Here is an 18569-nt window from a genome sequence, read left to right as displayed (position 1 = left end):
AGATACAGTGTACTAAGGATGACTTTTCTTTAGTCCATGAATGTTATAAATTGACCTTGTAACTTTTTTAATCATCAGAGTCAAGACAGAGTTGTTGAAACAAATAGAAGGCATTGATGATGAAAACTCGGCAACTGTCTTTCTCTTAGGAGCAACAAATTGCCCCTGGGATCTTGATCCTGCCTTTCTGAGGCGCTTTCAACGACGAGTGTTTGTTTCACTACCAGACAGGCAAGTATTTATTCTTATTTCATGAATAAAGAAATCAGGGAATCTCATAAGGTTACATTTATAAAGATTTCAATTTTCTTTAAATCTTGATCCACAGAATCTTAGTAATTGAAAATTAAATTTAAAATTTTGTGATATTACCAGTAGCATAAACTTTATGTTAGATAAATTATTTTGTTTTTATACAACGTGGGCACTTCCTGCTAACTTTTCTCTGAGCATGAAAGAAACCATATTGAAAAAACCAACAAAGTAAATAGTGTGTGTGTGTGTGTGTGTGTGACAGCATAGTAGTTTTATTTAGTGTTTCCCATAGTTACCAACATGCTTAAGTAAGTTGAGGAAGATTTTATTGTAATTTCTTGAGAGCAGAATGTTTAGTTTTGTAATTTGTGTGAAACTTAGAAAAAGCATTCTAAATCATTTGAAATTTTTAATATTTAGCTCTATAACAATTTAATATCAAAGCTTGATAAACTTTGCCATGTAGTGTATGAGACTGCACTTGAAGGTGTGAAGGTGCCTGTATTTGCAAACATATAATTCAAGAGAAAGTGTGAGAATGTCATGAATTTACCATACTGTTGTCATACAGTTTCTCAAAATCTTGGTCAACTCATTTCCAGCTTAGATGTAGTTGTTTCAAGTCCAAATCTTTACTAACCAATTTAAGACTACTGTATTTGAAGCTTAGATGCAAAATTTGTAAGTTTAATATCTTGACAATTAGTGCCATCATTTTATTGTAAGTTACTGTTACTGTTTTATAGTAATTCTGATTATTGTTAACTTATGTGTATTGTAGGATATAGAGTACATTGAACAGAGAATTACAAATGTTGAATGTCAGTTTTGTTAAATTGTACATAGTACCTCTGCTAAAATAACTTGTTCTCTCATGACAGGGAAGGACGTCGTCAAATTATTTCCAAGCAGTTTACAAGTGTGCCACTTCAGCTAACAGATGCAGACTGGATAAAGTTACTTGATGCAACAGAAGGATATTCTGGGGCTGATCTTACTCACTTAACCATGGCTGCAGCATTTCAACCAATCAGGGAGTTGCAGTCTTCAAGATACTGGAGGTTTACAAAGGGTAAAGACAAATACTCTACCTTTGATTACCATCCATTCATTTAAATCAAGACTGAATCCAAGAGGTTGCATTTCACCCTTAATATACTTTTTAAACAGGAATATTGCTGGAAATAAATTAAGGAAATAGGTTTCCAAAGTAGGTGCTTACGTAATTTTGTTATCTAACAATGAAAATACAAGGCAGGGATAGGGAAGAAGTTTATATCTAGTTGCAAGCACTTTATGGTTGTTCTTCAACTATTTTGTCTTCATAGTGATATATTCTCAAAGTCCATTTTGTTGTATTTGTTTTCACAGTTATTTTTAGATTTAATTTTTTATAGCATTACAGCGCAGTATATGTGTATGAGTTTTGTCCTGTTAGCCCGGTTTTCTCTCCGGTTTTCTCCGGGGGTTTTCCTGGTCTGACTAGGCTAAGTCGCTGCTACGGTACTCTGCTCCGGCATCCGTTCCAGCATGGCCACTTCTCATACGTTTTCAGCTGGTTTTGTCGAGTGCAGGAATGCTCCGCTATCCTGCAACAAGCCAGCGGTCACAGAGTCTATAGTTCCCATTCCGGTGCGCAGTCTGTTTTGGAGAATTTATAGTTTGGCACGGAAGGTTGTGAAGTTCGCTATGCTCTCCCCGAGCAGACTTCTTGATGAACCCGTAGGTTTTATATACACCTGTCGGTTTCGTCTCCGCCAAACTCCGCCTCATGTTGCTTATTCTTGGCTTGGAAGGTTGTAAAGTACGCTATGCTCTCTCCGAGCAGGCTACTTGATGAATCCGTATGTTTTATTTACACCAGTCGGTTTTATCTCCGCCAAACGCCGCCTCATATGGCTTATTATTAGTCGTTTGGTACCCGGCAGGTTGCGTTGTACGCTATGCTCTCTCCGAGCAGGCTGCCTGATGAATCCGTAGGTTTCATATACACCTGTCGGTTTTACCTCCGTCAAGCTCCGCCTCATGTGGCTTATTAATAGTCGCTCTATCGGTGTTTGGGCTCTCTCCGGGCGAGATTCTCGGTGGATCGGTAGGTTTTATATACGCCTATCGATTTCCCTCCGGCAAACTCCGTCTCCGGGCGAGATTCTCGATAAATCGGTAGGTTTCATATACACCTATCGGTTTTTCCTTCGCCAAACTCCGTCTCATATGACTTATTAATAGTGGCTCCTCCGGTGTTTGGGGTCCTAATTTTCCCCCTTCCTGGAGGCCGGCCGCAAGCCTCGTAACTCTGCTGTTTACGGAGAGTTTTCTGAAGACGTTGTGGCCTTCTGTCTCGTTCTCGAACCTGTGAACATCGTCCCGGAGCGATAAGTAGGTGCGAGAATAAGTGAGGCAAACCTTTTCCGCTTAGCTCGGAATTAGGTGAGGCAAACTTTTCCTTTAGGGGATTCGTTAGCTCCTCATCCCTTTTCGACGGTTCCTGGTCTACCGTCCCTAAGGTGAAATCAGTTAAAAAAAAAAAAAAAAAAAAAAATTTTTTTAAACCAAGAAGACCCGCTCAGGGCCCCTCGAGGACGTCTCGGATCTCTAATCCGGTGCCGTTCACGAGTTTGGCCTCGTCTTCTGGAAAGGGACACGGCCCAAGCAAAGCAAGGCGGTTACCCCCTCCTTCCTTTGTTGAAGACTCTTTTACGGGTCTCCTTTTAAGGAGCTCGATTTGAGGGTCATTGTCAACCTATCAAACTATCTATCTACCTCATGGTCCATGCCTTCCCTTTCCCAGGAGCTTAAATCCCAAAGAGATTAATCTCAAGACTCATTGTCAATGGATCACCTGTAAAATCCTGCTCCGTTCCGGAATTCTATCGTTCCGGACACCTCCGCCTCTTTTCCCCTCCGGTCTGGGGAACCTTTGGCGCCTAACCCTTTATGCTTCCCAGCATGAAGGCACCCTCCTATCGGGGGTGTGGGCACACGGAGGTTGGTGGAATTGCATTTCTTCCCTTCCGGCCTGGTATCCCCTTATCCGGGTTTTACCAGACTATCAGAAGGAGCATGGTATCTATCTGGCAGGATCCCTAAGAGAGCCCTCATCTTCCCTAGGGGCTGGGCACATCGTCTCCGTTGAGAACTCTAATGGAGTGGCAGGCGGAGAATTCCAAGTTCACGCCAGCTATGGGGTCTTACCGTGTTCTCTTTGAGAGCCCTGCTTCTTACCCCTTGTGCTCCGAATGTAGCCCCTCTTATCAACAGGCTTGTTTCGAAAATAAACCGCTGACGCATTTCTGGGAGACAGATATCACAGATACGTTCACAATGAATCTTCTAACCCCGGACTACGCTTCTAATTTATTCAGCGTACAGCTCCCTAAGCTTCCGGAGTCAATTCCGGAAGCTGAAACAGGGGTGTAAGTCAGGCTTGCCAGGCCCTGGAATTCTTTGACTTTAACAGAAACAATGTCTGTGGTATATAATGGCGGTTCGTTGTTTCGGGTCCTGATAAAATCTCTCTTGTCAGGTTTTCTGCAGGTCCCGCTTTATTTCATCAGTCCGGTTGGACAGCTGAAAACACTTTTTTCGCCAGCCATATTCCGCCTTGAGCCGAAAAATCTTATGAACAAGTTTCACCTGGAGAATTAATCTTTTCCCCAGGTGGGCGTTGTTACGGTCCGTCCGGGGCTACTAATGTTAATCAGAGCCTCCGTTCTCGTGGGTGTCTACCTTACGAGCGGAAACAATCTGATCTTGCCGGGCCCTATCCCAAGTCCGGCAAGAAGTTCATGTAGTTCAAGCGCCCCCCTGCTCAGGCGGTGGTGCAGGCTCTTCAGGTTCCTGCCCTGGACAGCCGTCAGCCTCTCACTCACAGCCTCCACCTCGATGTGTGCGGGTTCAGCCAACACATCAGCCCCTTGTAACACCCCCGTGTGTCTCTGCCTCCCCCATGTGCCTCCGCCGGAGTTTTCTTTGCTTCATACGAAAACCCAAGGAAAGAATTTTCACTAGACATTCTGCCAGAGGCTCTGACCCTCGGGGTTATCATAGGAGCAGGGAAGCATCCTGCCCCTCTCCGAGAAATTGGGAAGGCATACGCTTCAGGGGAGACAATCAAGCCTCCTCCCTGTAGTATTTCTCATATGGGTGGGAGGCTGTACCATTTTCGGGGCCACTGGAACTTCAGTCCCTGGGCCCAGAGTATAGTTATCAAGGCCCGGGGTGGAGCTGGACTGTTTGTCCCCCTCCCCCAATCAGGTTCAGTCAGCTTCCGGCCAGAGTTCTGGAGGCCATTTCAGTCTGCCAAGGAAGTTCCCTTCCACTGGAAAATTTTTCCGGGCGTGTCCCGTTTATTTTCCTCATTCAATGCGGCAAGTCTCGGTTGCTTTCAGTCTTGTGGGTTCGGATCCTACTGCTCCGTGGAGCCGTAACCACCTCTATAGACCTTTCCGACGCTTCCTTTCACATCTTGGTTGCAGAAAGGTTCTATCCTTCTTGGGATTCAGACTCGGGAGCAGGCGCACCCCTTCAGGTTCATGCCCTCCTCAATGCAGCCCCCAGAGTCTTTGCCAGTTTGAACAGTACCGTAGTTCAACAGCTGCGGTATTAGAAGGTTATGCTAGCCGCATATCTAGTTGCCTGGCTCATTTGGGCACCCAGCGTCGGGAATTGCCTGAGGGTGCCGGTCATTATAATCGGTTTTCTAGAGTCTCTGGGCTTCTAAGTACACAGGAAGGAATCCCACCTGATTCCGGAGAGTAGCCTTCAGTAGTTGTGAATCCAGTGGAAGCGAAGAGATAGCAAGGGCGACCTAACATTTCATCAACACAAGCATACCTCTCCGTGCCCAAGAAAAGGTCTTGGGCTCTCCAGTTTGCTTCAGTGACAGTTCTCCTTCTGAAGTCAAAGCTGGAGTTTATAACCGGGGTATGGCGGAGTCAGGGACGTGTCTCCCTGATTCCTCCTGTTTGAATAGTGGCCTCCGGCCTTGCACAACTGTCAAGTGCTTATCGAAGTCAGTTCCTCTCCAGCTTTCCCCTCTGGTCTCAGTATTCCACACCGTCACCTCTCTGGGCAGGTGGGGTGGATATTTTTTGGCCCCATGAAGTACATGGAACTTAGTCGGTCACGTTCCGGCAGTTCCATATCAACGCTTTGGAGGGCTGTGGCAGTCTTCCTGTCCTTGGGAAACTTCTTCCTCCCAAGAGGTTTCATTTTAGGCTGGTTCTGAACAAAACAGCAATAGTGCGCTACGTAAACAAGTGGGTTCGAACTCGAGTTGCTTCATTCAGGTTATGGTTCATTCTTCTCCATAACCGACAGACACAAGTGCCTCTGTCTGCCACCCTTCTCGTAGGGGTCCAAAAGGTCACTACTTTTTCCCTATCTAGGGCCTCCCCCCTGGTGTCGGAATAGTCCTTAGACGGAGTGTCATTCAGGTAGTCTTGTGACCTTTTCCTGTACCTGGAAGTAGGTCTGTTTGCAACCCAATTCAGCCACAAACTATCAAGCTGTCACGACTGGTATAAACTCAGCCTGCGTCAGCCCCCTCAAAGTTCTGATGCCCTGGCTTTGTGGTCTTTGTGAATCTTACAGTTTAGGAGGAAACTGATCTTGGTCCTGTTATTACTGTTTTCCTAAAATCACTCAAGGGATCCTACTCTACTGCAGTATGGTTCTGCAGTTAAGTAACTAGCACTCTTCACATAGTTTTCGAAGCTACAGTAATGATGCGGCCGCATTGGCCCCGAGGAAAGTGTTTTGTTGGAACCAGACTCACAGGCTCTTAACTTTCATCCCTAAGGTCTGTGTTCATCTGAGACCAGTATTCCGTCCACATTCAGTTTCTTGGTCTTTGAGTAATGTATCGGAGCTAGCTTCGGTAACCAACAATCATCTTGTTCTTACCTTTCCTTGTTGGGGAAGACCCAAAATTTTTAATCAGCTTAGCTTCTAGTGTTAGTTTTCCTGTACTGTCTGCCCTGTCTAGCGGAACCAATCATTTTGGTTTCCCCTCATCAGGGTAGTGTTGTGAATTCCTCACCCTAACTTTCTATCTACAGTTGAAGGTCCTCATTTTCGGTGGTCACCTTGGAAAGTACTCCCCCTTTTACAAGGTCTGTTTCTGTGCCCAGTTTTCTCCTTACAGGCTTATTTAGACAGGACCTCGCAATTTTGTCAGATCCTCTCTTTTTAAAAAAAAAGGGGGGGTTACTGTCATTGTGTCTGCTATTAGGCAGAAAGTATTTTCTTAATACAAGCCTATTCAGGTTCAATTCTAAAGCTCATGATCTTAGACGGTGACCACTTACATTATTTTCATTACATGAATTTAGAGGACCTTACTAATGTTCAGGGTAAAATTCTCCTAGTTTTCAACGTCTCTATTTAAGTTTTTAATAGCATAAGAATGATGTTTATTTCTCTTTTATTATTTCATCGGCTGACACGGGACCCCGATCCAGAAAAAGGATTTTGACAAAGGAAAATCTATTTCTGGGAGGGGCCCGTGTCACCCGTGACCCACCCCTGTTTTTTCATTCTCTCCTCCCATGGTAAACATCATTCTAGTGGGGTGGGTGCTAACATGGAATGCGACTAGTGTTGCCTTGTGTACAGTCCGTGAGTAGTGCATGGGCTTGTATCGGCACCTCTCTCAATGGGACTTTTGACATTGGGAATCTTTATAGGGCAGGGTCCCGTGATTGTGACAATCTCACCCTTTACCACATACGACTCCATTTCTTGGAGCTCGCTCTGGGGGTAGTAACCCCAGCTTTACATTTAGCTTTTCTCTGGTATCTAGCAACGGAATTACCTAGAAATAAGTGCTGAATGGATTATTTCACCGGGTGACACGGGCCCCTCCCCAGAAATAGATTTTTCCTTTGTCAAAATCCTTTTTTTGGAAAGGGGAGTAGTGAATGACTGGAAAGAGAGAGAGTGTGGGTTATGCAGAAGAATACCATAGTTGCTTTTAGGACTTATGTTAGGTTATGTAAAGAATTGAGCAAAAGTACTGGTTTTCTCATTGTTTTACTCTATGGTTAGTGCTTTATACATTTCGAATCGGAAATTTCATGATTTGTGGAATACTGTATCAATTGATAAAGACCACTTTGTGCAGGATTTTGAACTAGTAAAGGCATACATTCTGAGAAGTGCTGCAAGAAGTGTTATAATGTAAGCTGTAATGGCTCCCTATATTGTCTATTCATATGTTATACATTCTGTATGACAATTGTGTAAAGCTCTCTAAGGTACATTTAGCATTTCCTACAAGATTCATATATAAAATACTTCACTGATTGATGGCACTCTTAGGCTGCCCTTCAAGCCAGCAGTACAATTCGAGATTTTTGCTACAGTATTAATCTTATTGATGGAATTGAAATATTGAAGATTTTACCTACAAGCTTTGTATTTGTAATAATCATCTTCACTCTTTTATGAGTGTTGTTATTTTTATGATAATGAAGTTTAAGAAAACTGCCGAGCAAATATTTGTTAGAAACTTTTAAAGTTCCATAAATAAGTCTAAAAGTGTTGATTTACAACTTCAACCCTGTCTCTTGTTGCACTGTAAAATTAAACTGATTGGATGGAAAGCTAGCGAGGTGGGAAGAGGTCAGAGGAGACAAATGAAAATTAAAAGATTGAAAGGTTTATTGTTAATGGGAATACTGTGCCTTTCTGATAGTCACTTCCAGTGGTAATTTGTGGAGTGAATATTGTATCGCTAGTGAAAAAATTGTATCTCAAATAACCATATAGGCAGAGTTGACTGTAATGTATTTCATATCCAGCCATCATAGTACTCTACCTTCACATTATCCACAAGTGAAGAGCTGTAGATAAACTTACAAAAAATACTGTCATTGTTATGTATCTTTATTGAATCCTTATTAGGGGTCATAGTGTAAGGAGAATGCTTTTTGTACATATTTGTTTCCTGATAAAATCTCAACCTGATAAAATCTCAACCACTTTTATGTGTATCATTCTGTGTATCTTTTTGTGAGATAATCTTGAATATATTGTCATTTTTAAAGGTTATATTAATGTAACTGAAGGGATTTGAAAATTAAGGCTTCTGAAATACTCCTCCAATTTGTTTACAGTTTACTGAAAAAATTTAATAGAAGATACATTTTTATTCTTGTAATCATTATTCTGTTTTTTGCAGATAACAAGATAACTCCTTGTTCCAGTGATACCTTGGGGGCAATGCAGTATACTCTTAACAAGCTTCCTGCTGATATGGTAATTACAGTTTACAGTGATTGCATGTAATAATAAGTCTGGTTGTACAGTATCATCAAAGTTGAAACCATTAGGTTGGTTAACCTGTAAGGCACAGCTCCATCAAATGCACTTCTAGTCATTTTTACGGGCTACACCTGTTATATATAGAGGCAATCCCTGCTTATCGGTGGCATCAGTTAACGACGTCTCGGTTTTACGACGCCTAGCTAACAATGTTTGTTAACCTATTCTAACTCATTCAGAATAAGTAGAGCATTTCAAACCGTCAGTGTTATCGTATAGCCTAAACGATTCGAAATGTACTGACCTAATCGTAGCCTAAGTCTTACACTATGACACCCAGGTTACTTCATTCTTATGATAGTTGAAATTGTGATTATATCAATACATTGCGTTGTGTATATTAATCTAAACATAAACAATATAAACTTACTGTTGGCACATTCAATGTTCCTAGCTTGAAATACAGTAGTCAGATTAGTGTGAGCACAATATCTGTTTCGTGTTCCTCATCCAAAGCACACCTCAAGAAATTCTCCTTACATTTAGATATGCATATCTCCTAAAGGAACTTTTCCCTAAATGTACTTTAAGGTGAATAGGAATACTTAAGTGGATTTGAAGGCACCGACAACTGTTGCTGCATTCTTGAGTCCCTACTAGCTTGAGCCACTCCGTATCAAGGTTATGAAGAGACTGACTTCACGGCTGTCTTTCACGGCTGTCTTTGACCGACACCAAACCTTCAACTAACCACAGGACAAACAACCAATACCGGTAGTTAAGCACTATTACATATACAGTATACTGTACTTACAATTAAACACACAAAACAGCCAAGAAAACATTTTTCATTACTAAATACAAACACAACAAAACATAATATCCTTCTTCTACATAATACACATTTCCACTATACGTAAATGTAAAGAGAATACATAAAACTATACCACAACTTGTGGAAAAGTACAATCTCTCTTGTCGCAGTTTCGACATAACCAGATTTTTGGCACCGGTTAGTAGTTTATCAGCGTCGGTAGGGAGTTTATTGGCATCTGTGAGTGGCATAATTTTTGTGATGTTCAGGTTAACAACTATTTTTAGTTATTGGCGCTTGGTCGGGAATGGAACCCCCATCGTTAACTGGAGACAGTTGTCGAACTTGGCAACAAGGCAATTAATTGGTGTAGATGGTGGGTGGGAGAATTTCTCTTATTCACCCAGTGCTGTATTCATTTTTTCTTTGGCTACCAGATAGAGAAAACGTGTTTCCCCTCTCTATCCAGTATGGTCATTGGATATGGATGATTAGCATGCTACACTTGTTGCTGTGCAAATGCATTTGTTTCTTTTTGTACTGTGTAGTTTTCTATGTTATGATGCACCAGTTTGGTCTTGTTTTTCTTTCATTATGGAGAAGAAACATATTCAATTTCATGTGAACCTTAATGGTAGACCAACATAAGTACAGTATTTCTCTTTTTGTAGGGTAAAGATTGTACTTATTCTTTACCCAGGATGCACATGTGTTATAAGGGAAAGATTGAGTACAATCTTTCCCTTATGACACATGTGCACTTATTCTTTACCCAGGATGCACATGTGTTATAAGGGAAAGATTGAGTACAATCTTTCCCTTATGACACATGTGCATCCTGACCCTCTTCCCAGTGGAAGAAGTTTGGTAGAGGAGGAAGAAGGACAAGAGGCATTCACCAGCTTCTTTGGGGTCTAATACTCCACCAGTGACACCACTGAACCATCCAGCTTTTTTTTCCACTGATTTCCATTCCTCCTCCTCCTACACCTAGATCTACCCTTCAAGGAGGATTAGCTCATCCCTTGTAACAAACCTCTCATACCATCTCATCAGGGGACAATGAATCGTGTGATGCTCAGGAATTGATTCATACAAGTTCTGTATTTGCAAAAGATATTTCCTACTCTTAATTTTCCAGGTAGTCTGTCTGTGGCTGCATTCCTTGACGACCTGGCAGGAGAGAAGGACAAACCAAGCCTTCTTTGATGTTGCTGCTGATCCTGTTGTTTTTACAGCCCCCATGGCTTCTTCTTCTACAGCAAAGGAAGAGGATCCTCTGGTTGCTGTGGTTCTTCCAGTAGGTAACCCTTTGGCAGGTGTCTTGATGTCTCCTGTTCCAGCCTCAGCCAGCCCTTCAGTGTGGAAGATAATGAAGGTGTACCAGGGAAAAAGGAAGGAACATTCTCGCTGTTCTTCCTTTTAATCATCTTCCTCATCATCATTTTCGTTGTCCTCCTTGTTCCCAGATTCACTTCTTCCACAAAAAGGAGAGGAAGGGAACATCTAAGCCCCTCTGAAAAGATGCTTTTCTGGTTTGGGACAAGATCATGAATGAGTGAGAGGGCTCTTCCCACTTCCCACATTCATGCCTGGAGATTATCCAGGGAGAGAGAGAAAGACTTTTCTCCTGGGGTACCTCTGTTGCTTCTCTGCAAGTATGTACCAAGGAAAGTAGGGCATATTTTGTGATTGGTGTTATAGAAGGGGTCCCTCTCCAGTTGGAGCATCTGGCCAGCAAATCACAGACTTCCTTGTCTACTTTCACAATGCAAACTCGTCAGTTTCTGAGGTAAAAGGCTACCACTCAGTCTTTACTCAGGTCTTCAGACTGAAGGGACTGGATCTCTCCATTTCTGTGGAGAGATCCAGTCCCTTTGAATAATCCTGTCCCCCTTGAAAGCTCCAGCTCCTGGAGTGGAACTTGTTAATAGTGTTACAGAGCCTTACTATGCACCCCCTACCTGTTCCAGATGAGACATTCAAATTTTTCAATTTTCTCCCTCCGAGACTGTTGGTGGAGACCTGGATGAGATGTTTATTTGCCTGGTCTGCGCCATAAAGTTATTACTTGAAAAGAACACACCTCTTGAGGCAGGGATGTAGCAGACTTTTTGTTAGTAAAGTACAGGTAGGTGTAAGGAGATGCCCAGGAGCACCTTATCTTTCTGGCTTTTTAAGGTAATCAGGCAAGCCTATGACTTCTCTGCAGAGGCAGTCAGCCTCCCACCTTCCTCAGGAGCACATGAAGTCAGGGCTTGAGGTTGTCTATCACTTTTCAGAACTTCACAGTGTTTCAGATAATGACGTCAGGGGTCTAGTATAGCCAGACTGCCCTTACCTCACTCTTGAAGGTTGTCACCCACAAGTCGATAGATACTGTCTCTTTGGGACCTCTGGTGGCTACTCAACAAGTTGTGTAACTTCCCAATTTCTGATCAAACCCTTTAGTATTTCATCCGAGTATCTAAATCCAGGATAAGTCTGGAGGTGAAAGTATTGAATGACTGGACCATCATCTCTACTGAGAGTAGCATCTGGCCCAGAATACATGTTGGAATTGGATAAGATGCAGGTGAATGCATAGTGACCGCCTATTTTTTAGTGTAGTTTTAGAATGTGTCACCTTCTGTCCTTCCTCTTCAACACAGGGGTGGAGGACTTGGTAGAGCTTTTTTTGAATCCAATACTTGGTAATAGCCAGAATTGGCTGCCTGCCAACGTAACGAATCCTACAAGGGATGCCACGGTTCTCCAAAATCTTTTCTTACTGGAGTCCCCGCTCTTGTTTCAGGTTCTTTAGCCCAGGTCCCAATTGTTCTGGTCAACCCATTTCACCATTTCATTAGGAGTTTCCAGGAGTCATGACAACTTGCTTGCATATGCAACTGGGAGTATACAAGTCCCTGTGGAATTCAACTCCAGTCAGTTGCAGCGAATACCCCTCTTCTAAAGCAGAAGTCTTCAGAACTGTATGTATAAAAAGTGTTGGCTGTATCCTTGTTGGAATAAATAACAAAACTTAAAGTAATTCGTATTTTTGTAGGTATAAAATCCAGAGCCTTTTATATAAGTTCAACCCACCTCAACCACCCTTTGTACCCCTGTAGTCAAAGGAAAGAGATAATAGCAATGGGCGAGTGAAGGATGTATCCCTGCTCTCCCCCTGTCTCTGCCAGTTAACTGCCTTGTTACCAAGTTCAACAACCATCCTCAGCTCGCCCTAAAGACTAGTCCTTTACGGTATATAAAAGGCTTTGGTTTTTATACCTGGGAAAAATACAAAATTGCTTCATGGTTTAGCCCTACAGTTTCAAACTCTCCTCAAAACAAAAGCTTGTCTAGTATGAGGTGACTAAATGGCAAAAATTTAAAAAGACCAGAACTTTGTTTCCTGAAAAACATTGCCTTGCTGTAGATTTTTTTAATAACCTAATTATGACTGGTGAAATGCTTAGACTTTTATACATGTGGTATAAAACAAATTTTTCAAGTAATGTGTTACAAAGCAGACTTTTATGTTAAAGTATACCTCAGTGCAAGCTGGAATTGGTCATGAAAATTTGTAACAAGGTAGTTAATTGGTAGTTGGTGGGACGAGTGATGGCATACCCTCATTCATTTGCCTTCCCCAAGCATTTTCTCCTTCAGCATCATAGAAAAAGGTTACTTTAAAAATGTGTTGGTTTCTATGTAGGAGAGGTTGTTTCAGCTGACTGGAGATTGAAACTCATCCAGAAATGCCTTGCTCCCTGTTAGCGAGGGAGTGACGACTCCCTCAACTCATATTTGGTCTGGTATATGTATGACAGAGCTATAGGACCCTGAGCTGGAGTAAATTTCGATTCTCCTTCATTATAAAGCAATCTTCATAAAACCAAAGGTAACCCCATAAGGATTACACGTCAGAAGGCAGCTACATCTGGATGATACAGTTGATGGGTTCAGAATATAGCTCTACCACCATCCAGTGAAAAGGAAGAGTGTAGGGAGTTGCATCATATCTGCGGAAGTGAGTTACAATTAGTTGCTCGAGTAGTCACTTGGATGAACACCTTGTCCAGCATGTTCTCAGGCCATAGGTTTGCATGAAGGAAGACCATCTCATCTGTCACACATACCTTGTTGTCTTAACTCCTCTATATAGTTTAAGGGATTTCTGTAAAATGTGATACAAAGGCATGTCCATCACATTTTTCTCATTGCAACTTGTACATGGTTGAAGGGATCTCCTACATGATTACAAGGTAGACCATCATGCATAGTTCTGCATCTTATCTGTCTATTCATCAGCGTAACACTTAGTTTAAGGAATTTTAGACAAACTTGTGACAAAGTGAGATCATCTTGCGCAGATATGTAAAACAGGATTGTCTGAAAACTTCCTGTACTATTGGAGGGATGTTTGTCAAACTTTTGTGTATGTTCAAAGACTGCAGTGTTACTCTAAGTATTTCATTAGACAAAATTCTCTTAGAGAAAAACCTGTTGGGGACAAGTATTGCTAGTACAGTATTTTTTTTTTTTTTTTTACTGGATTTTGCTATTAATTATACATATAAATTTTCTGTTCTTGTAATTTTTTTGCAAAAATTTTATCAGATGTATTAAAATCTTATTTTTTATTATTCAGTCCTATTTTATCTTCTTTAGCTAAATGTGGGCATTCTGTTCTGTGAAAGCTTGTTATGCAGGTTAATGACTTTCCAGATGAAGCCCTAATAATGTACAGTAATGGTCACTGTGAATAATGCATATGAAAAATAGTTTAGGTATAATATCAGATGCAGTCATAACTGTCCCTCTTTTAACAAGACTGGATTAAAGATTTTTATATTGATTTATCAAAAATGAATAAGCTTTTACTTCCATTATCAAAATTTTCCATTACCTGGATTTTTGGCAAACTAAAAATTATTTGTAAGTTGATAAGAAATATGTTGCATTAATTTTTTTAATGTTGAGTAGTACTATATACATATCAAGTTGCACTTCATGTAACCAAGAGTGGGGACCTATGGTTCTGTAGCAGGTAATAGTTTTTTGTACTATAATAATCATTATTACTGCAGTGTGCAGCATAGTGAGAAACTAACAGACAGTTAAATGGTAGTTGAGGCTAATTTTTTTACTTCAGATAAGCATGAAATATAAAATAATTGCAGTTGGGATTATTTTTTTAACTTAGATAATCATGGATTGTTCAGTAATAGCCTATCACACAATTTAATCCCAAAATGTTATTCCAGATATTGGCTCGGGAGGTGGAGATCAAAGATTTCTTAACTGCTCTCAAAACTACCCCAAGCACAGTATCTTCAAGCTCTATACAACAGTACAATGATTTTGCTTCTATAGTGCATCAGACATGAGATGTATCAGAGCTTCCTCATTGTATAAAACTTTAATTTTTTTTTCTTCAAAAGGTAATGGTCAAACCATAACTGGAGGATATATTTTTCATGACATTAAAGCTCATTTATTTTCTTATGAGAAATACTATGTACTCTTTGTATTCTAAGCTTTTGATCTGAATAGATATATCTTGAAACTTGAGAAGCTAGTGTGTATAATTAACTTTTGCTCTATTGTATGTAATTAACTTTTGCTCAAGACATTATTGTAATTGCTAACCTCTTTATTAAAGGTGATTCAAGTAGTATTAAACATGAAATTTATGTCGACTTTTCTACATAATATTCTCAAGCTTTCAAAAAGTAGTACCAATATTATAAATCTTTGCAAAGCAATGTTACTACAATAATGACATGTTGCAGCGACTTTACTATTATGCTTGCATTATCTAATTACTGCAGTCAACACACTTGGCCCTTAAAAATGAAGGAAAGTATTAAAAAAAAAAACACTGAAGTGGCATGTATCCATCAATGAATGCAAATTATTTCTTGGGAATGACAAAATTTGAATTTTATTAATAGTTTATTTTCATAAATTCAATTATCAATAGAAAGAAATATGAACAAAGGTCAAGCATGATAGTTTATTTTCATAAATTCAATTATCAATAGAAAGAAATATGAATAAAGGTCAAGCATGACTGTAGGTGAAAATTAAATTAAAATAACTGCGATGAGACCTTGCTATGGGAAAGTTTCAAGCTGTGAAAATCAAAGATTTAATTTATCAAATGTTACAATAAAAGTTTACTTGTGAAATAAAAATGTATACAATATAATGTCAGTGGTGTGATTTAAATTAGGATCACTTTTCAGTCCTACAATACAGACATGGAATTACATCATAACAGTGACTAATTTTGGGGCAGAATTGGCATACAAATTAAGCTTAAGCTACCAGCTTAGAGATCCCAAGATACTCTGATAACAATAGAGTGCACTAACTGTTCTTTTTACAAATACATGTAGTCAACATAAACCATACATAAGGTACTATTAAGAAGCAAAGTTAAGCCTGCTGAAATAGCAGTTACATAAGAAGAATTTAAAGGTATACGAAAAAAAAATTGAGTGCACAGGAGAGAAAGAGTAGCATGGCAAGGTTAATGAATATTGCAAATATATGGTTTGTTTACACTACATGTATTTACTACTTCATTGCACTTGGTTGTATCACATCCATCCCTAATTTAATTAATTAGAAAGACTAAGACCACTAATATTTACAAGGGAAATTTTGATTTCAATAAATATTAAAATGCTCTATTGACTTAAACTAACACAGGTTTCTAGCCAATAAAATAAAAACATAATAAGATACTTTTCTGGAAACTTATAAATCTGAACTTGAATATTAGAGAAGTTACAATGTAACCTAAATTTCAAGGATAAAGAGATTTCATAAAATAAAAGCCATGTTTATCCTTAAGAAAATTTTTGAGGGGAAATCTTCCCATAAAGAAAATCATTACCAATCACTTCTGACAGCAAATTCTCTTGCTTGTAAAGATAACTCTGCCTACAATCCTTGGTGCAAATTTGTATATCAAGCCCTAAAAAATATTGTACAATTCTGATGACAACATTCTCCCTTGGCAAGACTTAAATTCAAAGTTAAAAACATTTATAAAATCACAAACTTGTTCAGGTCTTGTTACAAATTCAATTTGACCTGAAAACTATTACCCATTGAATACCCTGGTGAAGATTATATCGAGGAATCTTAATATATGATTTCAGTTTTCATAGAATGGAAGATAGATATCAATGACTGACACCTAGTTAAATCGTAACTACTAGTACCCTGAAAACGAAGGCAAAATACGGCACTATACTTTTGGTGAATTAATGTATGTTGTGTATTTGACAATATCAATTACATCATAACAAGGAACACAGGAACAAAAACACCTATAGGTTAAGTGCAATGTAAATGGGAGAACATGAATTTCAGACAATGCATCCAATACTTACAAAAAAAAAAAAAATATACGATTTCCCAAAAACTAGAATTGTTTAGGAGCACTGCCCCATAATCATATTTGTGCAAAACAATCACTCCAACCATACAGGAAACCTGTTTAAGGAATAAAACCTTATCCTTGATAACAACAAAGGATTAAGGAAAGCATCTACACTGAATCTGGGTCCAATTTAAATCCGTGTAGAAATTTAATCAGTCTTGGAAGCTATTACAGACACAAAACAAAAAGAGAACACATTATTACTAACTGAATGCTTATAAGTGTTAGAATGACTGGACTGGAGCCCCAACAATGAAACAGTGATGCTGTCCCAAAGATTACAAGCATATCTCATTGAATTCTTACCAAATAACTTGGAAAGTGACTAGGTGAATTCTTTATAGCTCTACTCCATTTTTAATTTTCTCATAGTCATGCCATATGCCTTCAAAATTACATATTTATACCATGTCACTCCCTATCTAATATTTGTATCACTCCCTACCATGGAGTAAAAACTACTTTACATGAGGAGTTGGCACGTTCTTTTCCCAATATTTCAATTAATAAATAGTTGAACAAAATGCCATTAACATACTAGATAACAACCACCATTTGAAATGAAGTATAAATTCACTATATATTTAACACACAGCAAATCTGTGATATTGTATCTGTAACTGAAGAATGAAAAATATAAATATAACTAAGTACTGCCTTTTAGACAAACCTCCTAAAGAAAATGAAGTAGAGGAATTTCAACAACAATTATTCAACAATACATCCACTGCCTTATTACATTATGTAGATCACATTTACCATGCAACTTGCCAAAGTAGAAAACTATGCCATAGCTCCAAAGACAGGGTTGTGTCTACAAATGCTTGGCCCTTTCTCTTCATATTCTGCTTTCGTATGGCAAACTTGATAGAAGTCCGGCTGAAGAACAAGAGAAAAAATTGCCAATCTTAATAACTGGTCATGTACATTATCTAAAACACATTACTTCAATTATTCTTGAACACCAGACAAACTTGTCCTAGTATCGCAGTGATACCAGACAAAACCCAAGTTGGAAAATAATCGTGATCAAAAACTTCATCCATTGGATTAGTTCATTACACAGAACAGTTTAATATGATCACCAAGCACAAAACTCTCTCTCACAAGGCTCCTTCAAGAGTTTTGCTCTGAAAAAAATAAAATTATGCTTCATCTACCAACCAGCTGAAGCAAGAGATGTACTGGAATACTCAATTTATGAAAGCGAAGGTTCATATCCCTGTAGGAACAATTATACTTCATCTACTCAATTATAGCTATAGTACTACTTGTCATTTATTGGAGACTGAAATTTAGCCTTCACTTATTCACAAAAAATATAAATCTATTTATTGTAAACATATGGGGGAAATGGGTGGCTATTGTGTAACCATGTCATATAAAGGTGGTCCTTATTCTCGACTGATTATACCACTTGTACATTTCTGTTTAGTTTTGATGACTGCTGCATCCCTAATGCATATTGAGTCTGCTGTGCTTTAACTTGCTATTATTCATTCCATCATCTGGTCAACTGAAGCAAACTTTGCTGGTTTATCTGCATCGTCATTTCCTTTAAAACCTACGTGCATGGGGTCCCAGCATGGCTCAATATTTGTACTGGCTTCATGTATGTGTGGTAAAGGGAATATTTTGGGAAAGTGATGTTTACGTACTTCTATGGTACTTACGCAAATACTGAAAGTTGCACTTTTATGAACATCTATTATTAAATATCACAATGGCAGATATTGAGTAAATCCTACTTCTGGTTAAACTATTTAATAATTGGAAGATTTGATCCAACCG

The 18569-nt window shown here is 39.4% G+C and overlaps 2 protein-coding genes across 5 annotated transcripts in view; one reads left to right on the top strand and one right to left on the bottom strand.

Moving 5' to 3' along the window:
* LOC136850239 (vacuolar protein sorting-associated protein 4A-like) overlaps positions 1-15533 on the top strand; it is a 52628-nt gene extending 37095 nt beyond the window's left edge. For all 4 annotated transcript variants that reach the window (XM_067123906.1, XM_067123905.1, XM_067123903.1 and 1 more), the window contains 4 exons: positions 79-231; positions 1137-1327; positions 8441-8517; positions 14587-15533. In XM_067123906.1, the coding sequence (XP_066980007.1) occupies positions 79-231; positions 1137-1327; positions 8441-8517; positions 14587-14709 (544 nt within the window). In that variant the 3' untranslated portion in view covers positions 14710-15533. The remainder of the gene's footprint in view (positions 1-78; positions 232-1136; positions 1328-8440; positions 8518-14586) is intronic.
* Arp3 (Actin-related protein 3) overlaps positions 15265-18569 on the bottom strand; it is a 92530-nt gene continuing 89225 nt past the window's right edge. Inside the window, exon 9 of the mRNA XM_067123908.1 lies at positions 15265-17657. Coding sequence (XP_066980009.1) covers positions 17562-17657 — 96 coding nt within the window. The 3' untranslated portion in view covers positions 15265-17561. The remainder of the gene's footprint in view (positions 17658-18569) is intronic.

This window comes from Macrobrachium rosenbergii, chromosome 21 (genome assembly GCF_040412425.1).
Source record: "Macrobrachium rosenbergii isolate ZJJX-2024 chromosome 21, ASM4041242v1, whole genome shotgun sequence".
Lineage (NCBI taxonomy): Eukaryota > Metazoa > Arthropoda > Malacostraca > Decapoda > Palaemonidae > Macrobrachium > Macrobrachium rosenbergii.
Note: the sequence above shows the minus strand (reverse complement) of the source record. Positions and strands in the feature narration are given on the sequence as shown.